Source organism: Furipterus horrens, unplaced genomic scaffold, assembly GCF_987537825.1.
Source record: "Furipterus horrens unplaced genomic scaffold, mFurHor1.1.pri manual_scaffold_12, whole genome shotgun sequence".
NCBI lineage: Eukaryota > Metazoa > Chordata > Mammalia > Chiroptera > Furipteridae > Furipterus > Furipterus horrens.
In genome coordinates, this window is record NW_028327182.1 from 91,648,129 (window position 1) to 91,666,241 (window position 18,113).

General features: G+C 50.1%; 1 protein-coding gene across 4 annotated transcripts in view; it reads left to right on the plus strand.

The window, feature by feature from the left end:
* ACSL1 (acyl-CoA synthetase long chain family member 1) overlaps positions 1 to 17,066 on the plus strand; it is a 54,645-nt gene extending 37,579 nt beyond the window's left edge. For 2 of the 4 annotated variants that reach the window (XM_090258447.1, XM_090258448.1), the window contains exons 8-21: positions 1,274 to 1,306; positions 1,434 to 1,485; positions 2,008 to 2,081; positions 4,429 to 4,506; positions 6,328 to 6,462; positions 7,757 to 7,891; positions 8,548 to 8,643; positions 9,277 to 9,349; positions 10,871 to 10,959; positions 11,908 to 12,024; positions 13,669 to 13,812; positions 14,762 to 14,863; positions 14,955 to 15,026; positions 15,395 to 17,066. In XM_090258447.1, the coding sequence (XP_090114573.1) occupies positions 1,274 to 1,306; positions 1,434 to 1,485; positions 2,008 to 2,081; positions 4,429 to 4,506; positions 6,328 to 6,462; positions 7,757 to 7,891; positions 8,548 to 8,643; positions 9,277 to 9,349; positions 10,871 to 10,959; positions 11,908 to 12,024; positions 13,669 to 13,812; positions 14,762 to 14,863; positions 14,955 to 15,026; positions 15,395 to 15,535 (1,341 nt within the window). In that variant the 3' untranslated portion in view covers positions 15,536 to 17,066. Of the gene's footprint in view, positions 1 to 1,273; positions 1,307 to 1,433; positions 1,486 to 2,007; positions 2,082 to 4,428; positions 4,507 to 4,574; positions 4,653 to 6,327; positions 6,463 to 7,756; positions 7,892 to 8,547; positions 8,644 to 9,276; positions 9,350 to 10,870; positions 10,960 to 11,907; positions 12,025 to 13,668; positions 13,813 to 14,761; positions 14,864 to 14,954; positions 15,027 to 15,394 lie in introns of all 4 variants that reach the window. The other 2 variants (XM_090258449.1, XM_090258446.1) reach the window with 2 other exon arrangements.
* Positions 17,067 to 18,113: the final 1,047 nt, after the last annotated feature.

The following is an 18,113-nucleotide window of genomic DNA, read 5'->3' on the forward strand; positions in this document are numbered from 1 at the left end:
CTTGACATCTGGAACCTAAACATGGCAACTTATTATGATCGCCAAGCTTTTTCCTAAACAATGACATGAGGCAGGTGTCAGGCAGTGAAACTGTCCTGGCAGATTCTGCACAAATTTGATGAATATTGTTCCCAATAAATTGGAAAGTAAATTGCATATCACTATGGGTTTATTTTCTTTAATATCAAGTTTTGAAGAACTGGAGAGCTCAGGAAGTTGTGTAAGAATTTTGAATAGATGAGTGGAAATTTAGATCTGATAAAGATTATTTTGAAAAAAAATTGGTCGAACTCTCATTGCTTTAATTCTTAGTTGACTTCGATTTGGATGTTAGTATTCCTGTTTTCAATCAGTGGTCTGTTGTGTATATAACTTAAAATGCGATTGAGATTAAAGGCCGTTTAAAACTGCATGCTGGGCAGGAGCTCACTGAGCTTTGAGAGCACCATCTACTTTTTATTTAATTGTAGGCAGGCTCGCGCCATGTGCTCACTCAAGCTGTTCAGTTTTAATAGGAAAAGAATAGAAATGGTTCACTTTAAAAAAATTGATAGATATTAAAGTTGCAACAGAGCCTGCCTTCTGCCAGAAACTGAACAGAGTGACCCCCTGGTGCTGAGCTGCGGGCGGGCCTGCCTCCAGGCGACAGCCTCGCGTGCCACCTGCACGTCCCTTCAGGAGCGGCCTCCGATCTCCGTTCTGGCTGTCAGCATGGGGGTTCCCAGTCCTTTCTCTGCTCCATGTGAGGAGCACAGCATCTGAGCCTCTAAAACGGCCAGCGTTGAAATCCAGCAGAGACTGCTTTTTCTCTCTGGGCTGAAGATGTCAGTTACGCAGAGCTGGGTGATCACATACCTTGCTCTGCTCTGATTTGGGGGCGTGCTGAGCATCTGTGGTCCTTTGATGGCAGCTAGGAGCTGGATTTTGTGAAAGGCCAGAATAGGAAATCGGGGTGGGGACAAGCAGTCCACCTAGAAGACTTTGGTTCCTGTCTTTTGAATAAACACTATTTCAAAGGCCAGTCCTCATACCATTTCTGCAGTCTTGTATAAGAGAAAAGACGACTGGAAAGTGGCTTCTTAGAGCAATGGGTACGTTTTTTTGTCCCGGTCAATTGAAGTTGCCATTGTTTATTTAATGGGAAATTCATGCTCTCTGTGAGCCGGCTGGCAGCAAATCCCACAGTGAAGGCAGCTTGAAGTCACTTGATTGACCTTATTCTTTGTGTTTAGAAAAGGTTTCCATTTAAGGTTTTTTTTCTCTTCTGATTAAGGACCTGGGAAGAGCCAACAGAAAGAAGCCCAAGGTAAGACGCTGTGTCAGACCTGCCCCTATGCCGTCCCCAGGGCCCAGTCATCTTGGGGGCAAGTAGAAATCCTGGGTTTTCTATTCTGATTTCTAACCCCCCCCCCTTTTTTTTTAATGTGCTGTAGCCTCCAGCACCTGAAGATCTTGCGGTGATCTGTTTCACGAGTGGAACCACAGGTAAGTTTTGCAACGGAGTTACCTCTAAGTGGTATCCAGAAGTGCTTCCTTCCTGCCCCCTTCTTGGGATGACTTATTAGAACTGTAGATGGGCTGCAGGTAGAAGAGACAGAAGCAGTTCAGGCTCTGTCTTCTTGTCACTCTGTAAGGCAGGCTGAGAATCTGAGCATGTCACATATTTCCACAAACATTTATTGAAGGCGACGCTTGATCCAACTTCCTGAGGCAAACTATCAGTAATTTACAGAAACACAAGAAAACTCCCAGTTTTTCTTCTCTTATCGCCACGCACCCTCTAAAGTGTAACCACTTCATAAAGATGTTTTAAGGTACTAAGTTTCATCTAAAGGAGGGCCAGTTGCCCAGGAATTCAGTGGACCTCAACGTTCTGCTTTCCTGGCGTACCTAACACGGGGGGCTCCTGGGGCCCTGATCACGTAGGGTCTCTGGGCTTCCTGCACGTGGGTCCCTCTTGGATGGAGTCGCTGTCCTCAGCTGTGTTCTGCTCCTTGTGTTCCTCAGGCAACCCCAAAGGGGCCATGGTCACCCACCGAAACATAGTGAGCGATTCTTCAGCGTTTGTGAAAATGACACAGGTAAACTTTGGGGGTGTCACTGTCTTTCTTCGTATTCACTGATTGGCACTAGGCCTCAAGAAGGACAGTGGTGAAGGCAGTCCCCCCGCACCAGTGCACGCTGCGTGTGGACTCTGAGGTGTGGAGGAGGCCTGGACCTTGGTGCTGCTCCCTCCCCTCGTTTGCTCCGTGGGCCTGCTCTTCACCCGCTCTGACTGTTAAGTGAATTGGCAGATAGAATTTATTACAACTTGGGTGTCGTAAAACTTTATTTGGCTACTGCCCTATACATGCTTTCAGGAGAGGACAGAGAAGAAATGACTCTCCTGTTCTTTTACCTATTACTCCAGTGTGGGAAAAATAATTTCAGTTGACAATGAAATGTTAAATGCTGCTGGTGGATTTTGAATTAGTATTGTTTATATGGTCGGTGTGACTTCCATGTTATGAGAAGGATGAAAGCCTCGAACTTCAGTTGCTGTCCAGATGTCTTAGTCTGTGTGGGCTGCCATGGCAAAATAGTACAGACCGAGTGGCTTAAACAACAGACGTTTATTTTCTCAGAGTTCTGGAGGCTAGAAGTCCATGACCAAGGCATCAGCAAATTTGGTTTCTGGTGAGGGCTCTCTCCCTGGCTTGTAAACAGCCACCTTCTTGCTCTGCTGTGCCTGGCCTTTCCTCTTGTGCACAAGGAGAATGAGAGAGGTGTCTAGTGTCTTCTTACAAGGCCACCAGTCATATTGCATAAGGGTCCCACCCTTATAACCTCACTTAACCTCAGTGACCTCCCCGAAGGCCTTATCTCCAAATGTGGTTGCACTGGGTTAGAGCTTCTGCTATGAATTTGGAGGGGTTGGGGGGCGACGTGATGCAGTCCGTAACCCCAAGGGCATATTTCAGACTTGCCTTTGGGGAGGTACCATTGAACAGTCTAAGGCCTTTCTCTCAGACCCTTTGCACATTTTACGTAATTTGCTATGTCCGTCTCTGGGTGGGTTCTGTTTGTGGCAGGAGCCTGTGCTTACTGGGTTTGGATGATGGGCGTGTCTGGGGCTGCAGAAGGTTGATCTCGCTTTATATTCACACTCTCGTAGTTGCAAACACTTTTCTTGGTATATACTTTCCAGACGGAACTCAGCATTTAGTACCTTACCAAAGTAAAATTTTAATTTTCTAATTGTCTTTCAAAGAAAACTTAAAATACATTAGTGGCTTATTGAGGCAGATGGTCATAGAACTTTGTTTAAAATATTATGTTACCAGGGGAATTCACAACTTCAATTTCTAATCATGCTAATGCTGCACTAAATCAGAAAATTGAAAACTGTGGTTATTATCGAGTCTGGTTTCCCATTATATAACCATTTGCCACAGAGAAGTGCTAGTTGGGGTGCAGGTCATACCTGCATGGAATTAACCCCAGAAATGACGTGTTTAGGCTGCATTGGGCGCATCTGGGGCCCCTGTTTGCTCAGGCCGGGTGCTTGTACCCATATCACAGTATCACGAGGGGCTGCCGGGCTTTGGGGAGGGGTGGCAGGGCTCAGAAGTGGGTGCCCCACCCCTAGGCCCTGACAGAATGCCTGGGTATGAGGCAGCTGCGGTCGGCAGCCCCCTTTTTTGGCCAGAACTGTTATGTTAACAACATGAACCCTCTACACGCAAACCCTCACTGTGCTTGGCCATAAGGAAGGCCCATCTAGAGCCACGAAATGGAAACCAGACAAGCAGACTTAATCTAGATACAGACCCATTGCAATCAGCATTTTCTAGGAAGGCAAATCCCCTGGTGCCGGATCAGAGCTCGCATTAGACAAACTGGGCTGTTTTTCCTGGGTAAAGGGGAGCTTTATGGTACTGATGTTGATCAAACTAAAATATTCCAGCTGCACTTATACTATAGATCAAAGGGCTCAGAAATCTAGTTTTTCTTCTCTCCCTCTTTCCCTTACAACATAAAATGCTATCTTATGTTGGACTGGATCTTATATTCCCGCAACCTAAAATGGTATCTTATGCTGGGCCAGATCTCACATTTCTTACCTTTAGGTGGAGTTGAGTTTGCTGGGTGATTGGGCATTATAACTTTGAAATACTAAAGGATTAGAACACATGAAACTTGAACACCTAAATTTGGGCAAAATTTTCCTCATTTTGACAAGTGTGCCAAGTGCACTCGCTTTGTCATTAGAAATGACCTCCACACTATTTGAGTAATTAAAGTATGGCTTTAATTACTTGGTGAGAAATAAGTTCAGATCGTAAGCAAAAGCCACTTCTCCGTAGTATTCAGGACTGTGCTTTCAACAGAGTGGAACCTACTGGGACACTAACACCTCTCTGCCTTGCCGGTGTCTTTGCTTTGCAGAACTCTGTCCACCCCTCCCCAGATGATACCCTGATCTCTTTCTTACCTCTTGCCCATATGTTTGAGAGAGTTGTCGAGGTAAGGCATTGAACTCTGTGTTTCTCACCTGCTTGTTTGTTTGTGCCCTGAGTTGTCATGTTTTACAGACAGTGCTGGTCCTGAATGCCAGTGACACACACATTTCGTTCTTACCACTCGCACACATGTATGAGCAGATCCTGCTGGTAAGTCTGACGTGTGCCCCGCCACCCGGGCTCCGCCCTCGCCAAGCCCCACTTTAGAATGGGGGCTTAGTATTTACAGGCATGTAACTTGTTTTCTGGGTCTAGACACTTGAACTTGAATTATTCATTTTAAAATTAGAAGCTTGGGCATGATTCCAGAAAGATTAACTGTGAAAGCAGAATTTTTATGAATACCATCCGATAAAGCCTAGTGAGGCTTCCTCTCTGTGGGAAGGCTCTATTTTTATTGTGCTTGTTCATAAATGCCCGTGTTGGCTTAAGACTAATTATTTCACCGATAATCCAAGTGACCTTGGGAAAGCAGGATGATCTTGAGCTGACCTTTGCCTGGGTTGCCTGTGCACAACAGTGTGACTTGTCTGAACACTGGCCGAGAACCCCCTGTTTTCCTTCCTTCTTGGACAGTTCTGGATTGTATGCTTATAGGAAAAACGAGCACCATCCATTCATTTAGAAATCTTTATTGGGCGCCACCCAAGTGTCATGCCCTGGACAAGGTGTGGACGACAGACACAGAGAGGTGACTGAGAGGGGGTCCCCCCTTTGGTTGGCTGCCTGCTGCCCTGTAGGATTTATTCACCCCCTAAGGACCAGGGACCATTCGACCCCACCTACTCTTTGTTCCTTCTGTTTTCCACACACCTCAGGGGAGCCTGGGAGCTACCACGTGAGTCACATGGGTGACAGTGGGTCGCATGTGCCTGATGGCAGTTTTAGGCCCCTGCCTGCGAAACAGGCCACACTGAAAAAAGCCTTTGGAGCTTTAATTTTTAAGTGATGAACCCTGGTGTGCCTTTCTAGTGGTTTCTGCTTCAGGCCCAAGACTGTGTACTCCTGTTGCATCATTTTTTGAATCTTCCTTTTTTTTTTTTAGTCTTCACTCAAGGATATGTTTATTGATTTTTAGAGCAAGAAGAAGTGGGGCGGGGGGGAGACAGAGACACAGAGAGAGACAGAGAGAGAGAGAACGAAACATCAATTGGTTGCCTTTATTTTGTGCCTGACTGGGAATCAAACCCACAACCTCCTGGTGGACAGGTTGATAGTCCAGCCAAGTAAGCCCCCCAGCCAGGGCTGAGTCTTTCTTTTTAAAATTTAAAAGAGGCAGACTATTTGCCAAGTTCATACGGTTCGCCAGTGCCGTTTGCATCCACGAGGGAAACAGCCCTGCAACAGATGACGGCTGAGCGACAAGCCACGCTGGCTTGAGATGCCTCAGTGTCTCAGCCGCAACACGCTCAACAGCTTCTAAGAAATTTTTAGTTAAATTCGAGTCAAAGAAAATGAGACTTTGATAAGCTTGGCCTGTAGGCAAGTGGCTAAGTCTTTGTTTTGAGAATAAATTAGACCTAAGTGTCTGAAAGACTAAAAATATTTGGATTATATAATGCCAGGGCCTTCAGTCAACAGAGTATTTATGATGAAGCTAAAATAGCAGATCCCCCATGATCCCGACCAGAACCAGTGCGCCCTGGGTTACGGCGAGGGCACAGTGACCAAAGAGCGCAAGAACGACCTCTCTAGCTGCCTGCGTTTCGGAGCTTTAAGGCCCCGAGACATGGCCCCGCAGTGCTGAGAGGGAGCCTTAGCCTCTCTGTGTGCCGGAGACCCCGCTGCAGGGCTGACCGGCTGGCCGTGTGTGTTTGCCCCGCAGTGCGTGATGCTGTGCCACGGAGCCAAGATAGGGTTTTTCCAAGGAGACATCAGGCTGCTCATGGACGACCTCAAGACGCTTCAACCCACCATCTTCCCTGTGGTCCCGAGGCTGCTGAACCGGATGTTTGACAGAGTAAGTTCCTGGCGCAGAGCGCAGGGCGCAGGGTGCAAGACGCAGGGCGCAGGGTGCAGGGCGCTGGGCCTCGAGTCCGAGACCCAGGCTTGAATCGGGTGCAGGCAGACACTTCTGTGTGACCGCAGATGGCCCTCTCCACCACACGGAACTGGGGCTTACTCCTCCTGGACGCGGAACCCACGTGGCTCACAGGGCTGCTTTCCAGGGCTGTAAGAGGAAACACACACACGCCTCCCCTAAAGGCGCAGCGTGGGTGAGGCGGGGCCGTTTGCTTTTACAGTCAGTTCTTTGGGCCTCTCTTCTCACCTGTACCACGGACTGCCGCCTCCACCCCTGCTGAGAGTCCCATGAAGCTGCTCATTGCGGCACATGAGACTAATAACCATGCAACGGTTTTATAAGTTGGAGCGCTCCATGCACACGTAAAATATTACTCAGCCGCCTCGAGAGGGGTGCCTGACTCAGACCAGGGACCGAGAGGCCCCCGCTCTGAGGGGCCGGCACGGCCTGGACCACGCGGCCGGACCGGGCAGCCCAGTGCTCTGTATTTGGAGGCATGGCTTCTGTCATCTGTGAGAACCTACTAGTTTTTTAATGGCTCTTTTAGAAAAAAACAACTTATAAAACAGCTCAGTTGAAATACGATTCACACTGCGTACAGTTTGCCCACTAAAGTGCACAACGCAGAGGTCTTCAGCATGTTCACAGACATACGGCCGCCCCCGCAGTCCACCAGCTCTGAAGGAACCCCTTTGCCTACCCTTCGCCGTCCTCCTCACCCCGCTACCCGCCTCCACCACTAAGCAAAAATCATCTGCTTTTTGAATCTATCGATTTGCCTATCCTGGACTTTGCTGTCAATGGAATTATGCGACATGTGGTCTTTTGTGACCGGCTTCTTTCACTTAACATGTTCTCAAGGTTATTCTGTGTTGTAGGATGTATCCGTACTTCATTCCTTTTAAGAGCCGAACAATATCCCACACATTTCATTAATCCAATCTTCCACTGGTGGGCATCTGAGTCGTTTTCACTTTTTGGCTGTTATGAATAATGCTGCCAAGGTGTCTGTGTGGACATGTGTCTTCGTTCCTCTTGGGCAGATACCTGGGAGCGGAATTGCTGCATCATGTTACTGTGTGTTTTCTAAAGCTGAACCATATCACAGTTCTACCAGCAGGGCAGGAGGGTCCCAGTGTCCCCGCGTCTTTACCAGCACGTGTTCTGATCTAACTTCCTGCCTCGAGCCGTCCCAGTAATTGTGAAACCTTATGTCTTTTTGACTCACTAGATTTTTGGACAGGCAAACACCACACTGAAGCGATGGCTGCTGGACTTCGCCTCCAAGCGGAAAGAGGCGGAGCTGCGCAGCGGCATCATTCGAAACAACAGCCTGTGGGACAAGCTCATCTTCCGCAAAATACAGGTAACAGGTGGACTCGCACTGGTGTTTGTCATGTAAGCCCACTGGGGTTTCAGATTTTCAATGAGTCCCTTTCTAATAGCATTTCATGAGAACAGGAGAGAGAATGACACATTTTTATTAATTCTGGCACATTTCTAAAGGCAGAGTCATCAATCATGTAACCCTCAGGATCCAAGATAAAGCTGAACAATATTATAGCTGTCAAGGGCAGAAAAGGAGTCAGGGTATTGTAGCCTCTCTTATTCTCCACTTGCTTTTACTTTTCTGGAATAAGAATATCACTCTTGCGGTAACATTTGAGGCATGAGTGATAAGGAATAATAAAGTATGTCTAATAAAATGCTGAAAGTGTAGTGGTTGCCACGAGTCCACCACACTCTTGTTCTGATTCCTAAGACACCAGCAAGTGGGGATGCCGGTGATTTCTGTCCCGGTTAAGAGCAGATAGTACAGTCTCAGGTGAGACAGAAACGCCCCAGCCATGCGTTCCTCTCGTGGACGCCCGTGAGCTCGGGGGCATCGGCAAGCTCTGTGCAGCCTGCACAGAGGGAGCAGGGGTCAGGGGACAGGGTGCCGAGAAAGGGTCTTTGAGGAGCCCACCGACTTGGGCCGTTTAACTCTCCTCCTCTCCTCCTCTCCTCTCCTGTCCTCCTCAGTCAAGCCTGGGAGGGAAGGTCCGGCTGATGGTCACGGGAGCCGCGCCCGTTTCTGCCACCGTGTTGACATTTCTGCGCGCGGCGCTCGGCTGCCAGGTGAGCCGGCCCCTCCCCAGTTGTCCGTCCCAGATGCTGTCGCCCCGGGGTGTCCTCTCCAAAAGTCACTCTGAGTTTCCCCGTGCATGTCTTTTATCTTTATTTGGAAGGCCACGTTATTCCTAGGCTGCTTAGAGAAAGAAGCATATGCATCTTTGACCCCAGGCAGAGACACGGTGTCGTGTTCCCAAAGGGAGGGCACAGATCATGCCTCTGCAGTCAGGCATGTCTGTCTGGGATGGGTCCTAAGTGGCAGCCAGCCTACACGCCATGCAGAGAACCTGCCTTAAAGGGGCAGGGAGACAGCAGAGCCCAGTTGACACACAGGACCCGGGGATGGGGTCGTCCCAGGCAGCTTGGGCGCAGGGGCCATTGCCCGCGGCAGTGTTCTCCCCGCCTCTGGCAGACGCTAGCAGAAAATGGACAGGGCTGGGCTGGGCCTGCTGTGAGGGTGATGACGTTTCGGTGCTATGACGGAGCGTGTTGCAGTGTTGAATGAATTTACCAAACAAAATTTGAAAAGAGGTTTCTCCACGGTTGGCCCTCGCTCAGGAGTTGGAGGAACTTCATTACTTGTAGGCTTCCAGCAAAGGTGTCCCCCTTCTAATAACGTTTCATGTCTTGCTGACCCAGTTCTATGAAGGCTACGGACAGACCGAGTGCACGGCCGGCTGCTCCCTGACCATGCCTGGAGACTGGACAGCAGGTACGGTGGGCGGCGGACAGTCCTGTGACATCTGTCATTCAGATGTGACTGAGTTAGTCATGAGCTGGTTCATCAACCACCTTCAACAAGTGCTGTGTCTCAGATGATTAGGCCTCGGGGTACCCAGTCCTGTAAATCAGGAGCCGCATGGAAACTGTGGCCGGTGGGGATGTGGTCTGAGGCTCTGACTGGAAAGCTGGGTGGCGGTGGAGACTTACGCAGATCCCCAAGGGGGCGGCCGTAGGAGGTGGCGCCTTTGTTCCAGCCAGCTTCCGGATGTTTGGCCCAGCAGAGCAGTAATTGATTAGGGTCCACTGATTTGCTGGTAAATTTTAATTAAATTTACACTGTGTGCTGTGCTAGATGTTGAGACTACAGAGAAAAATAAACTCAGGTCCTTTATCCTAAAAGGACGAAGTGGAGACACACACGAAAATAACTGGTTGAACACCTGTCACGGATGAGGTTCCTTGTTAGGGGCTAAGGTGTACGTGCTGTGTGTTTCATCCCAGTGACGCCAGTAAACCCTGTCCGCTCTGAGAGGAGCTGACCGGTTGGGGATTAAAGGCTTGTACATAATGTACAAGAATTGACGCAGCATTATCTTTGGAGCCATGGTTTCCAACCCAGGTCTGAGTGCTGACGCTGCTGCTTTCCCCTGTACCACGCCGGTGTGTGCCGCACTGAGGGGCATCAGGCCCTTGATTTACTTGGTGCATTATAAACACGAGCACTTACGCAGCAACATGGACGTGAGCATCTAATAGCACAATTCTGCTGGGGTTGGCACCAACAGTCTATGAACCTTTTTCATCGTGTTTAATTTTTAATCCCTGGTTCCTTACCAGCCAAAGACTTCGGAAAAGGATCTCTTTAAGCTGAACTTATTAAACTGGAGGAAGGATTAGTTGCGATGCTTTTGCAACGTATCTAATTTCTGTTAGCTTTGCCTTGGGAAGAGAACCTAATCCTAACGCCCTTTGGCAAGACGATAAGTTAGCTGTAAAAAAGAAGCATCATCCTGTCTTAATAAACTTAAACATAAAACATGGCCACATTGTTCAGCACCAGGTGGTATGTGGGAGGATGATCGAGGTTTGCCGCAGCTGCCTGTGTTTTCTTACCAAGAACAGGGACATTAAGAAGCCTCTCTGGGAGAGATGACAAATGATGGGCAGGAGCCGTCACACCAGCGGGGCAGGGAAACGCCTGTAGAGTGCTTGCTTCCAGGTGTTTGTGGAAACCCTTAAAATCAGCAGCCAGTTATGTGTCCATTGAACAATAATTGAGAGCATCGAACTTGGGAAAGGTCCTGGGGAAACTTCTGAATATTTTTGTCTCTGTTCTAGGTTTAAATTCTCTAAATTAGTTTCCCAAGGGAAGACTGGCTGTAACCGCAGAAACCAGAAGTTTATACACCAGCACCTCTTATTATGAGCAGGCTAATTCGTTATAAAAATAATTTGGCCTGAGGATAGTATAGTCGCATCAGGAATAACCCTTCTTTTATTTGACACACAGGCCATGTCGGTGCCCCCATGCCTTGCAATTTGATAAAACTGGTTGATGTGGAAGAAATGAACTACCTGGCTGCCAAGGGCGAGGGCGAGGTGAGTGAGGCCCCACTGTCCTTCCCGTCATCGCTGCTTCCGCCAGAGCTGGCCGTGAGGAGCGCCGTCCATTTCCTGGCACAGCGTTGTGTAACGCCTTTGTGCCGCTGCGCTCAGTTTTATTAGTGATCCTGGAGTCAAGCAAGCTTCTTTTTGAAGTACATTTATGTTTAGCTCCCAGAGGGTGTGTTAGAGGAGGGCCACTAATGCCTGCCTTTTTCTGCCAGACACGGTAGGGACTTGGGCCCAAGAGCGTGCAAGGCTCAGGGGCCCGAGTCCTGGGGCCCAGCCTGTCTGCCGATCGCCCTGGGCACCTGCTTTTAGTGAGCTGCTGGCCAGTGGGAGGAAAGTCTGATTACTTCAGAGGGAGTTCATCCCCTCTGGGGCTTTCCCACAGGTTTGAGCCAGAACTGGAGCCAGCATTAGCCCTACAGCTTGCCTGTGCCTGAGGTTGTTAAGAAAGGGTTCTGGGGCCTGGGAGGGGCTCTGGTAGCTCCTCTGGAGCATGGCATCCAGGGCTGCTGGCTTAGGGTTGTGACACACACACACACACACACACGCACACACTCCTCCTCTCTGGAGAAGCCCCAGTGAATGCTGCTAACAGATCGTCACCCTCGCCCCGTCCAGTTCTATTAAAGTGTAACTGACACAGCGCACAGTAAGTTTAAGGTGCACAGCGTATTGACCTACTTCCATGTACCACAAAGTGATTCCCACGGTAAGTTTAGTTAACATCTATCACCTCATACAAATACAAAAAAAGAAAGAGTTCGTTCTCTTGTGATGAAGACTCTCCGAACAGCTTTCAGATACACAGTGCGGCAGTTAACCGCGGCCGTCACGCTGTGCGCTTCCCCCGTACTTATCTATCTCACACCTGCAAGTGTGCGCCTTTCGCCTGCCCTCTGCCGACCCCCAGCCCCACCCCGATCTTTTCTCCGTCAGGTGTGTGTGAAGGGGCCAAATGTGTTCAAAGGCTACCTGAAGGACGCGGCCAAGACAGCGGAGGCTCTGGACAAAGATGGCTGGTTGCACACGGGCGACATCGGGAAATGGCTGCCGGTAAGTGGCCGCAGCCCCGTCCTGAGAGGCCAGGAAGGAGCGACCCCATCTGCCGTCCTGCGGTGTGGACATCCCGTTCCCGCAGGGCACAGGGATGCCCTTAGGCGGGATTCTCCGGCCGGCTGCAGCGGAGGGGTTTTGTTTTGATATTTGACATCAATTCTGGTCGCTGCTTCCTGTCTGACATCCAGAGAAACTGGCTTTTTTCTACACGTCGGTAGTGTGCCTGGGAGATGAGGCCTTAGTTGAACGGGGTGTGGGCCACTGGGTGGGCTGCCAGGCATGCAGGTCGGCAGCAGGCTGCGTCCGTGTGTTTCCTAAGTTGCCATCTGGTTAGACAGGACAGGGCTTCACAGCTTAGACCAGCTCCTTCCAGTTTAGCCTCGGAGCCGCTGACTAGAGGAATCCAGCAGCCATCCTGGGGGCGGGAGGCGTGGGCAGGACGCGGTGCCCCGGGAGCTGGCCGGTTTTGCTTGCTGTGGTAGAGGCCACAGCTCTTTAAAGTGGCTCCTATGTTTAATTGCAAGCACTGGCCTAAGGTATTTTTTTAAAGTTTCATTTATTTACTTTTAGAGAGAGAGGAAGGGAGGGAGAGGGAGAAGGAGAGAAACAATGTGAGAGAGAAACATCAATCGATTAACTCTCGCAGGTCCCCAGCCAGGGACCTGGCCCCCAGCCCAGGCCTGGGCCCTGACCGGGAATTGAACCAGCGACCTTTCAGTTTGTGCCCAACCCACTGAGCCACACCAGTCAGGGCAAAGTACCTAATGTAATTTTTAGTATTACATATTGTTTGATTCTTATACATTTACGGTGCTTAAAACTGAAATCTTTATTGATTTGAAAAATGCCGTCCTAATTCATTCAGATTTCAGAATACCCGGGCTATTTAGAACCAGATTAAGTCCCTTTTCCCAGTTCAAGAGGGACTGAGCGTCCGTTCTCATTCTGGCTCTAATGAGCACAGCTCCTAACCTCTCTGGCCCCCGGTCTGCTCCACCGAAAATGGAGAACGGATGTGGAATGGGAGCCTGGAAAGTCTCCAGCAGATGACTTTCAGAAGCGCAGCAGTGACCGCAGGGTCGGGATAGTTGAAAGTCAGCGGGCCTTTCTGGCCATTGGCTGCTCTGGTCCAGAGAATCCAGTGTCCTCACTGTTATTATGTGGGCGGTTGACCAACTCTTCCAAAGGGGCCAGGAGCACCCCTGCCTCCCCCGCCCGGAAACTGTAAGAAAGGAACGGACACTCTGCCCTGGTGGGGTCCGCACGTAGTGAGTCCTTACTCTGTGCAGTGCCCTGGGGAGGGGGAATCTGCTCGCAAGGAACTTACCTCCGCTGGAGAGGAAGGTGTGTGTGCCCCTGGTTCAGGCATGAGGCTGCACGCATGGAGCTTGCCACGCGGAAGGCAGCGAGCAAGGCACTGCCAGCCGGTGCGTATGGGTGCAGGGGAGTGAGCATGGGCTCCGTCTTGGCTCAGGGGCCTGGGCAAGCTGCTCCCTTTCTCTAAGCCTTAGTTTTCCTCTCTGAAAAGGGGGCGCGATGAGGACTAAGGGAGAGGGCGCCCCGAGTGGCCTGTGCCGGGCGCGCCTGAGCCTGGGTGGGAGGCCGCGTGGCCCACTCACAGCCCTCCTCTCTGATGCACAGAATGGCACCTTGAAGATTATCGACAGGAAAAAGCATATATTTAAACTGGCGCAAGGAGAATACATAGCGCCTGAAAAGATCGAGAATGTCTACGTGCGGAGCGAACCTGTGGCCCAGGTGTTCGTCCACGGAGAGAGCCTGCAGGTAGGTGCTTTCCAAGCTGGGGGCAGACCTGGCGCGTGCCGGTGTCCAGGGGCGAGTTGGCCACGGATGTGAACTGACTTCCTCACCTGGGGCGCTGGAGTGTGGAGGGCGCATCGTTGGCTCTCGCTGTTGGGCATTTCTTATTCAGCAAAGAATTTCCTCTCTAGTTTCCACGTTTCTATTTCACCCAGAGTGATGTGATGTGCCGAGGGAGATGGGATAAAAGACACGAGGGGTGGGTAAGGATATGCTTCTAATTTAATTATGAGGGACATTATCGACATGCAGATTACAGGAAAGTTTAGAATTCTCAGACACATTAAACCGGCTTACCTGTGAGATGCCGCCTCAGTCACCTTTGAGCGGTGGTGGCCCTGAGCCCTGTAAGGTTGAGACCAAGATCGATATCGGATGGAAACACCCATTTGCCAGAGTGTTGGACAAGAGGTGACGAGGGAGGGAAGGGGCCTGGTTTCCCTGAGGTTAGTCACGTGGGAAACCTCGAGATTCTTACGTAACTTCAGAGGAATCTTTTCTTCTAAAGGAGTGCGCCTATGTTTCCTTGACCTAGACTCTCCCCATGCCTTTGAGTTTCATTTATTTATTATCTTTTCATCTATTATCTACTGTCTTATTTCCTTATTGACCCTGTTCCATTTTTTTTAATGTACACACAAAAATAAGTAAAAATTGAGTTTTTATTTTAAATTTTGATTCTCAGGGGTTCTTTTAAAACATTTATTATAAAATTCCTGGTGCTGTCTACATTTTAGAGGTAGGAGTTCTTAACCTGGGCCCGACAGACCCCTTAGGGCTGGTAATATGCTCTGAAGAGAGGGCCTGTAACTCCGATCGGTTTCTCCCGGGGTCTGTGATACGAACCCGTCAGGACCCCGTTTCCAGACCACCTGTATCAAGCCATGTCGTAACTGACGTGTCTCTGTTAAAGGCGTTCCTCATAGCAATTGTGGTCCCCGACGTCGAGACATTGGGCCGCTGGGCCCGAAAGAGAGGACTGGAAGGGACCTTTGAAGACCTGTGCCAGAGCAAGGTAAGGCGCTGGGGCACGCGGTCCCCCCTGTATCTTCCCGTCGCGTGAAGTGCGAGGCACAGGGAGCATCTTGTTTCTCTTCCCTTATTAGGATGTCAGAAAAGCTGTTCTAGAAGACATGGTGAGAATTGGGAAGGATTCTGGACTAAAAGCATTTGAACAGGTAAGACTTAGGTGAAAGTGCATGAATTCTTGTAGAATGAGTTTTTGACTTGAAGAGGTTTCACGAGTAGGTCACAGAAGGTGACGAGATGACCTAAGGAGGTCCGTGAGGGAAGGGTAATGGCATTGGTTGGCGAGGGACAAGGTGGGGGCACTTTCCTAACTGGGGTGGAGGCCAGCATACAGCCCTGACTCCTGTCCTGAGAATAAGCCGCTGCCCTTGCGGAGGGAGTGCAGCTGGGCCAGAGGGTAGAGGATGGTTTGGACCCAGCAGACGGGCCTTTATCCCGTCTTGCATGGTTGAAGTGCTTTTTGGACTCAGGTTTCATCTGTCCCCTCTCCTCCTAAAACAGCCTCGTTTATTTGCAGGTCAAAGGCATTTATCTCCACCCTGAATTATTCTCTATCGAAAACGGCCTTCTGACCCCGACGATGAAGGCTAAAAGACCAGAGCTTCGGAATTATTTCAGGCCGCAGATAGATGAACTGTATTCCACCATCAAAGTTTAATGGAAGGAGGAAAGCTCAGAAGAAACCACACACCTCCACGATCTTCTCCTGGTGGCCTTCACGTTGGTAACTTTGACAACAGCGCACATAGGGAAGGGAAGGAGCGTCCATGTCTGACTCGTGCTTTCGGGGTTCTCATCACAGGAACATTAGCGGAAACGGGACACTGCCTTACAGTCACCTCGTGTGGCAGACCATGTATATATGTACACATATATATGGTGACACACAATTTCCAAAATGAGCCTTAAAAATTGTAAAGGGGAAACTGCAAATGTGCTAAGTTATTCACGACTTCCTTAGTTCGAAAGGCGGATGTGAAAACGTGGGTGTCCCTGCTTTTCTAACCAAGGAATCAGGACTCTGCTCTCTCTGAGATGTCTGCTGCTTGCTGCAAACTCTGCAGCTGTCCACTGCTCTGAAGAGTGCAGTGCACTGGAAGGAAACTGTCCCTGAGGAACAACTGTCCCTGCTGGAGAATGTCACAAGTGGACCAGACATTCCTTTGTTGATCCCTGCCGCCGCCCCTCCCCGGTCTCACACGCTGTCCCGCGCCCCTTCTGATGAAGGCTGATGGACCCCCTGCTCTTCTCAGCAATCCCCTGTTGCTCCCCACGGATCAGAAGGTTCCCAGTGAAGCGGAGGACAGACCAAGTCAGAACATGGTAGATGCTGAGTCTCGGGTGAGCCGCTCCTCAACGGGGCGAGTGGGTTCTGACACCCGCAGAGCAGAATGCCCTCGGAGCCCCCTCTGCAGACCTGGTTCCTTGCTCCGTCTCCAGGGCTGTGGGGGGAATCTGCCTTAGACTCTGCCGCGAAGACAAGCATTTCAAGAAAGAGAGAATTACCTGGACTGACCATGCTCGACTGTGACGCCTAAGTAACTGTCCACTTGACCTTCACCGCACCCGCCCTGTTCGTTTGTGACGGCCAGCGGGCTCTTCACGTGGTTTTCTCATCCCAAGTTCATGTTGTGATTAACTGGCTTCCCCTCCAAATAAACTCAGGCAAGGCATGTCTTTAAAACTGTTAAGGGAGTAGAGAGCCTTGGGCACTTACCGAAACGGACAGTAATAAACGCTCTCCTGTCATGCTACCCGGTTTCTGTGAAATGTGTTTGACAAGCCAAAATTCTAGGGTGTAGGAATCTGGAAAACTCATGTCCTGGGACTCCCTTCCCCGGGGACTTTTTAAAAGTTAATTTGGGAAATTAGCGTTCATTGCACTTGACTGCAAGCCTTTGCCACGCGACTGAACTGCGCCGTCGTTTCTGCGTGCGAAGCAGCAGTTCCGGGGGGCGCGGGCGCACGCACTGCACAGCGCGGAGGGCTTGCCCCGAAGCGGCGTCACCGTAGTGACACTGGTCGGTAGCCTGACGTCGTATGTGTGTTCATTGCACAGCAGTCAGTAATCTGTCACACTGGGGGTTTGAATGTTTGCTGTAAGTGTTGGCTATTTCTATGTTTTATAAACCAAAACAGAATTTCCAAAAACAATGAAGGAAACCAAAATAAATATTTCTGCATTTCAAGTGAGTGAAGCCTCTGTTTTGGGGTCAGGGGTAATATCTGGGCAGCCCTCGCTGGGCCCCGGGCATGCGGCATGCCCGCCGCCCCTCCTTCCCGGGCCTCCCCTCCTCCGACGCGGTCACGCGCACAGGCTCCCCGGCCACAGTCCTGCTGGGCTGGGCAGAGAGAATCACAGTGGGAAGAACATCGGTTTTCTTGAAAATGCACAGCGTGTGCTGGAAAACTACATTTCCGGAGGTGCTGGCTGTGGTGAGTTCTGGTTCAGTCACGCTCTGTGACCGTTTGACTCGGTCCCTTACTATCCTCTGCCTGGTTCCGAGGCAGCCCACTTCTTCTGTTTCTTTTCCTCCCCCCATCCTACACTGTCACTTTAAAGACTTTCTTTTTCACGGGTGTTCATTAATCAGCCTCCAGTTTCTTACGTGACCTGCTGAGTTTCAGTCAGTCTCGCTGCCTCCGCCCCCGACCTCCGGGGTTGGCGTGGTGACCTTTGCTTTCTCCCTCTGAATCTCTGCTAAGGCTCCCAGTCCATTCCACCTTTTTACCTTTGTTCTAACTCCCTTACCTGGTCTTAGCGTACATTTCTCTTCCATTTTTCCCTGTTACCTTTCCTTTTCCCTCTCAGTGCTCAACACAGTGCTTGGAAACTAGTAGGTGTTCATTAAATAAGTCTTGTTTGAACAAACACCCGAAATTTTGAACAAAACTCCTCTTTGTAACGAGGTGGATAAAAACCCTGTTTTCTTTTTCATTTTGAAAAGCTCTAGCAAAATAGGCATACACGTTACCATCTGGACCGCGTTTAAGCGTGCAGCTCAGTGGCTTTAAGCCATCTGTCCACAGAGCTCCGTCCACAGAGCTCCACTCACGTCGCGGAGCTAAAACGCTGCCCGCTCAGCCCCACCCCCATCTGTCCCCTCCACCCGTGACAACCACCTTCCTCTCTGTCCTGAGAACATGACTGCGCTAGGTGCTCACCTGAGGGCAATGACCCAGAGTTGGTCCTTCTGGGACTGGCTGTGTTCACTTAGCGTGATGTCTTCAAGGAC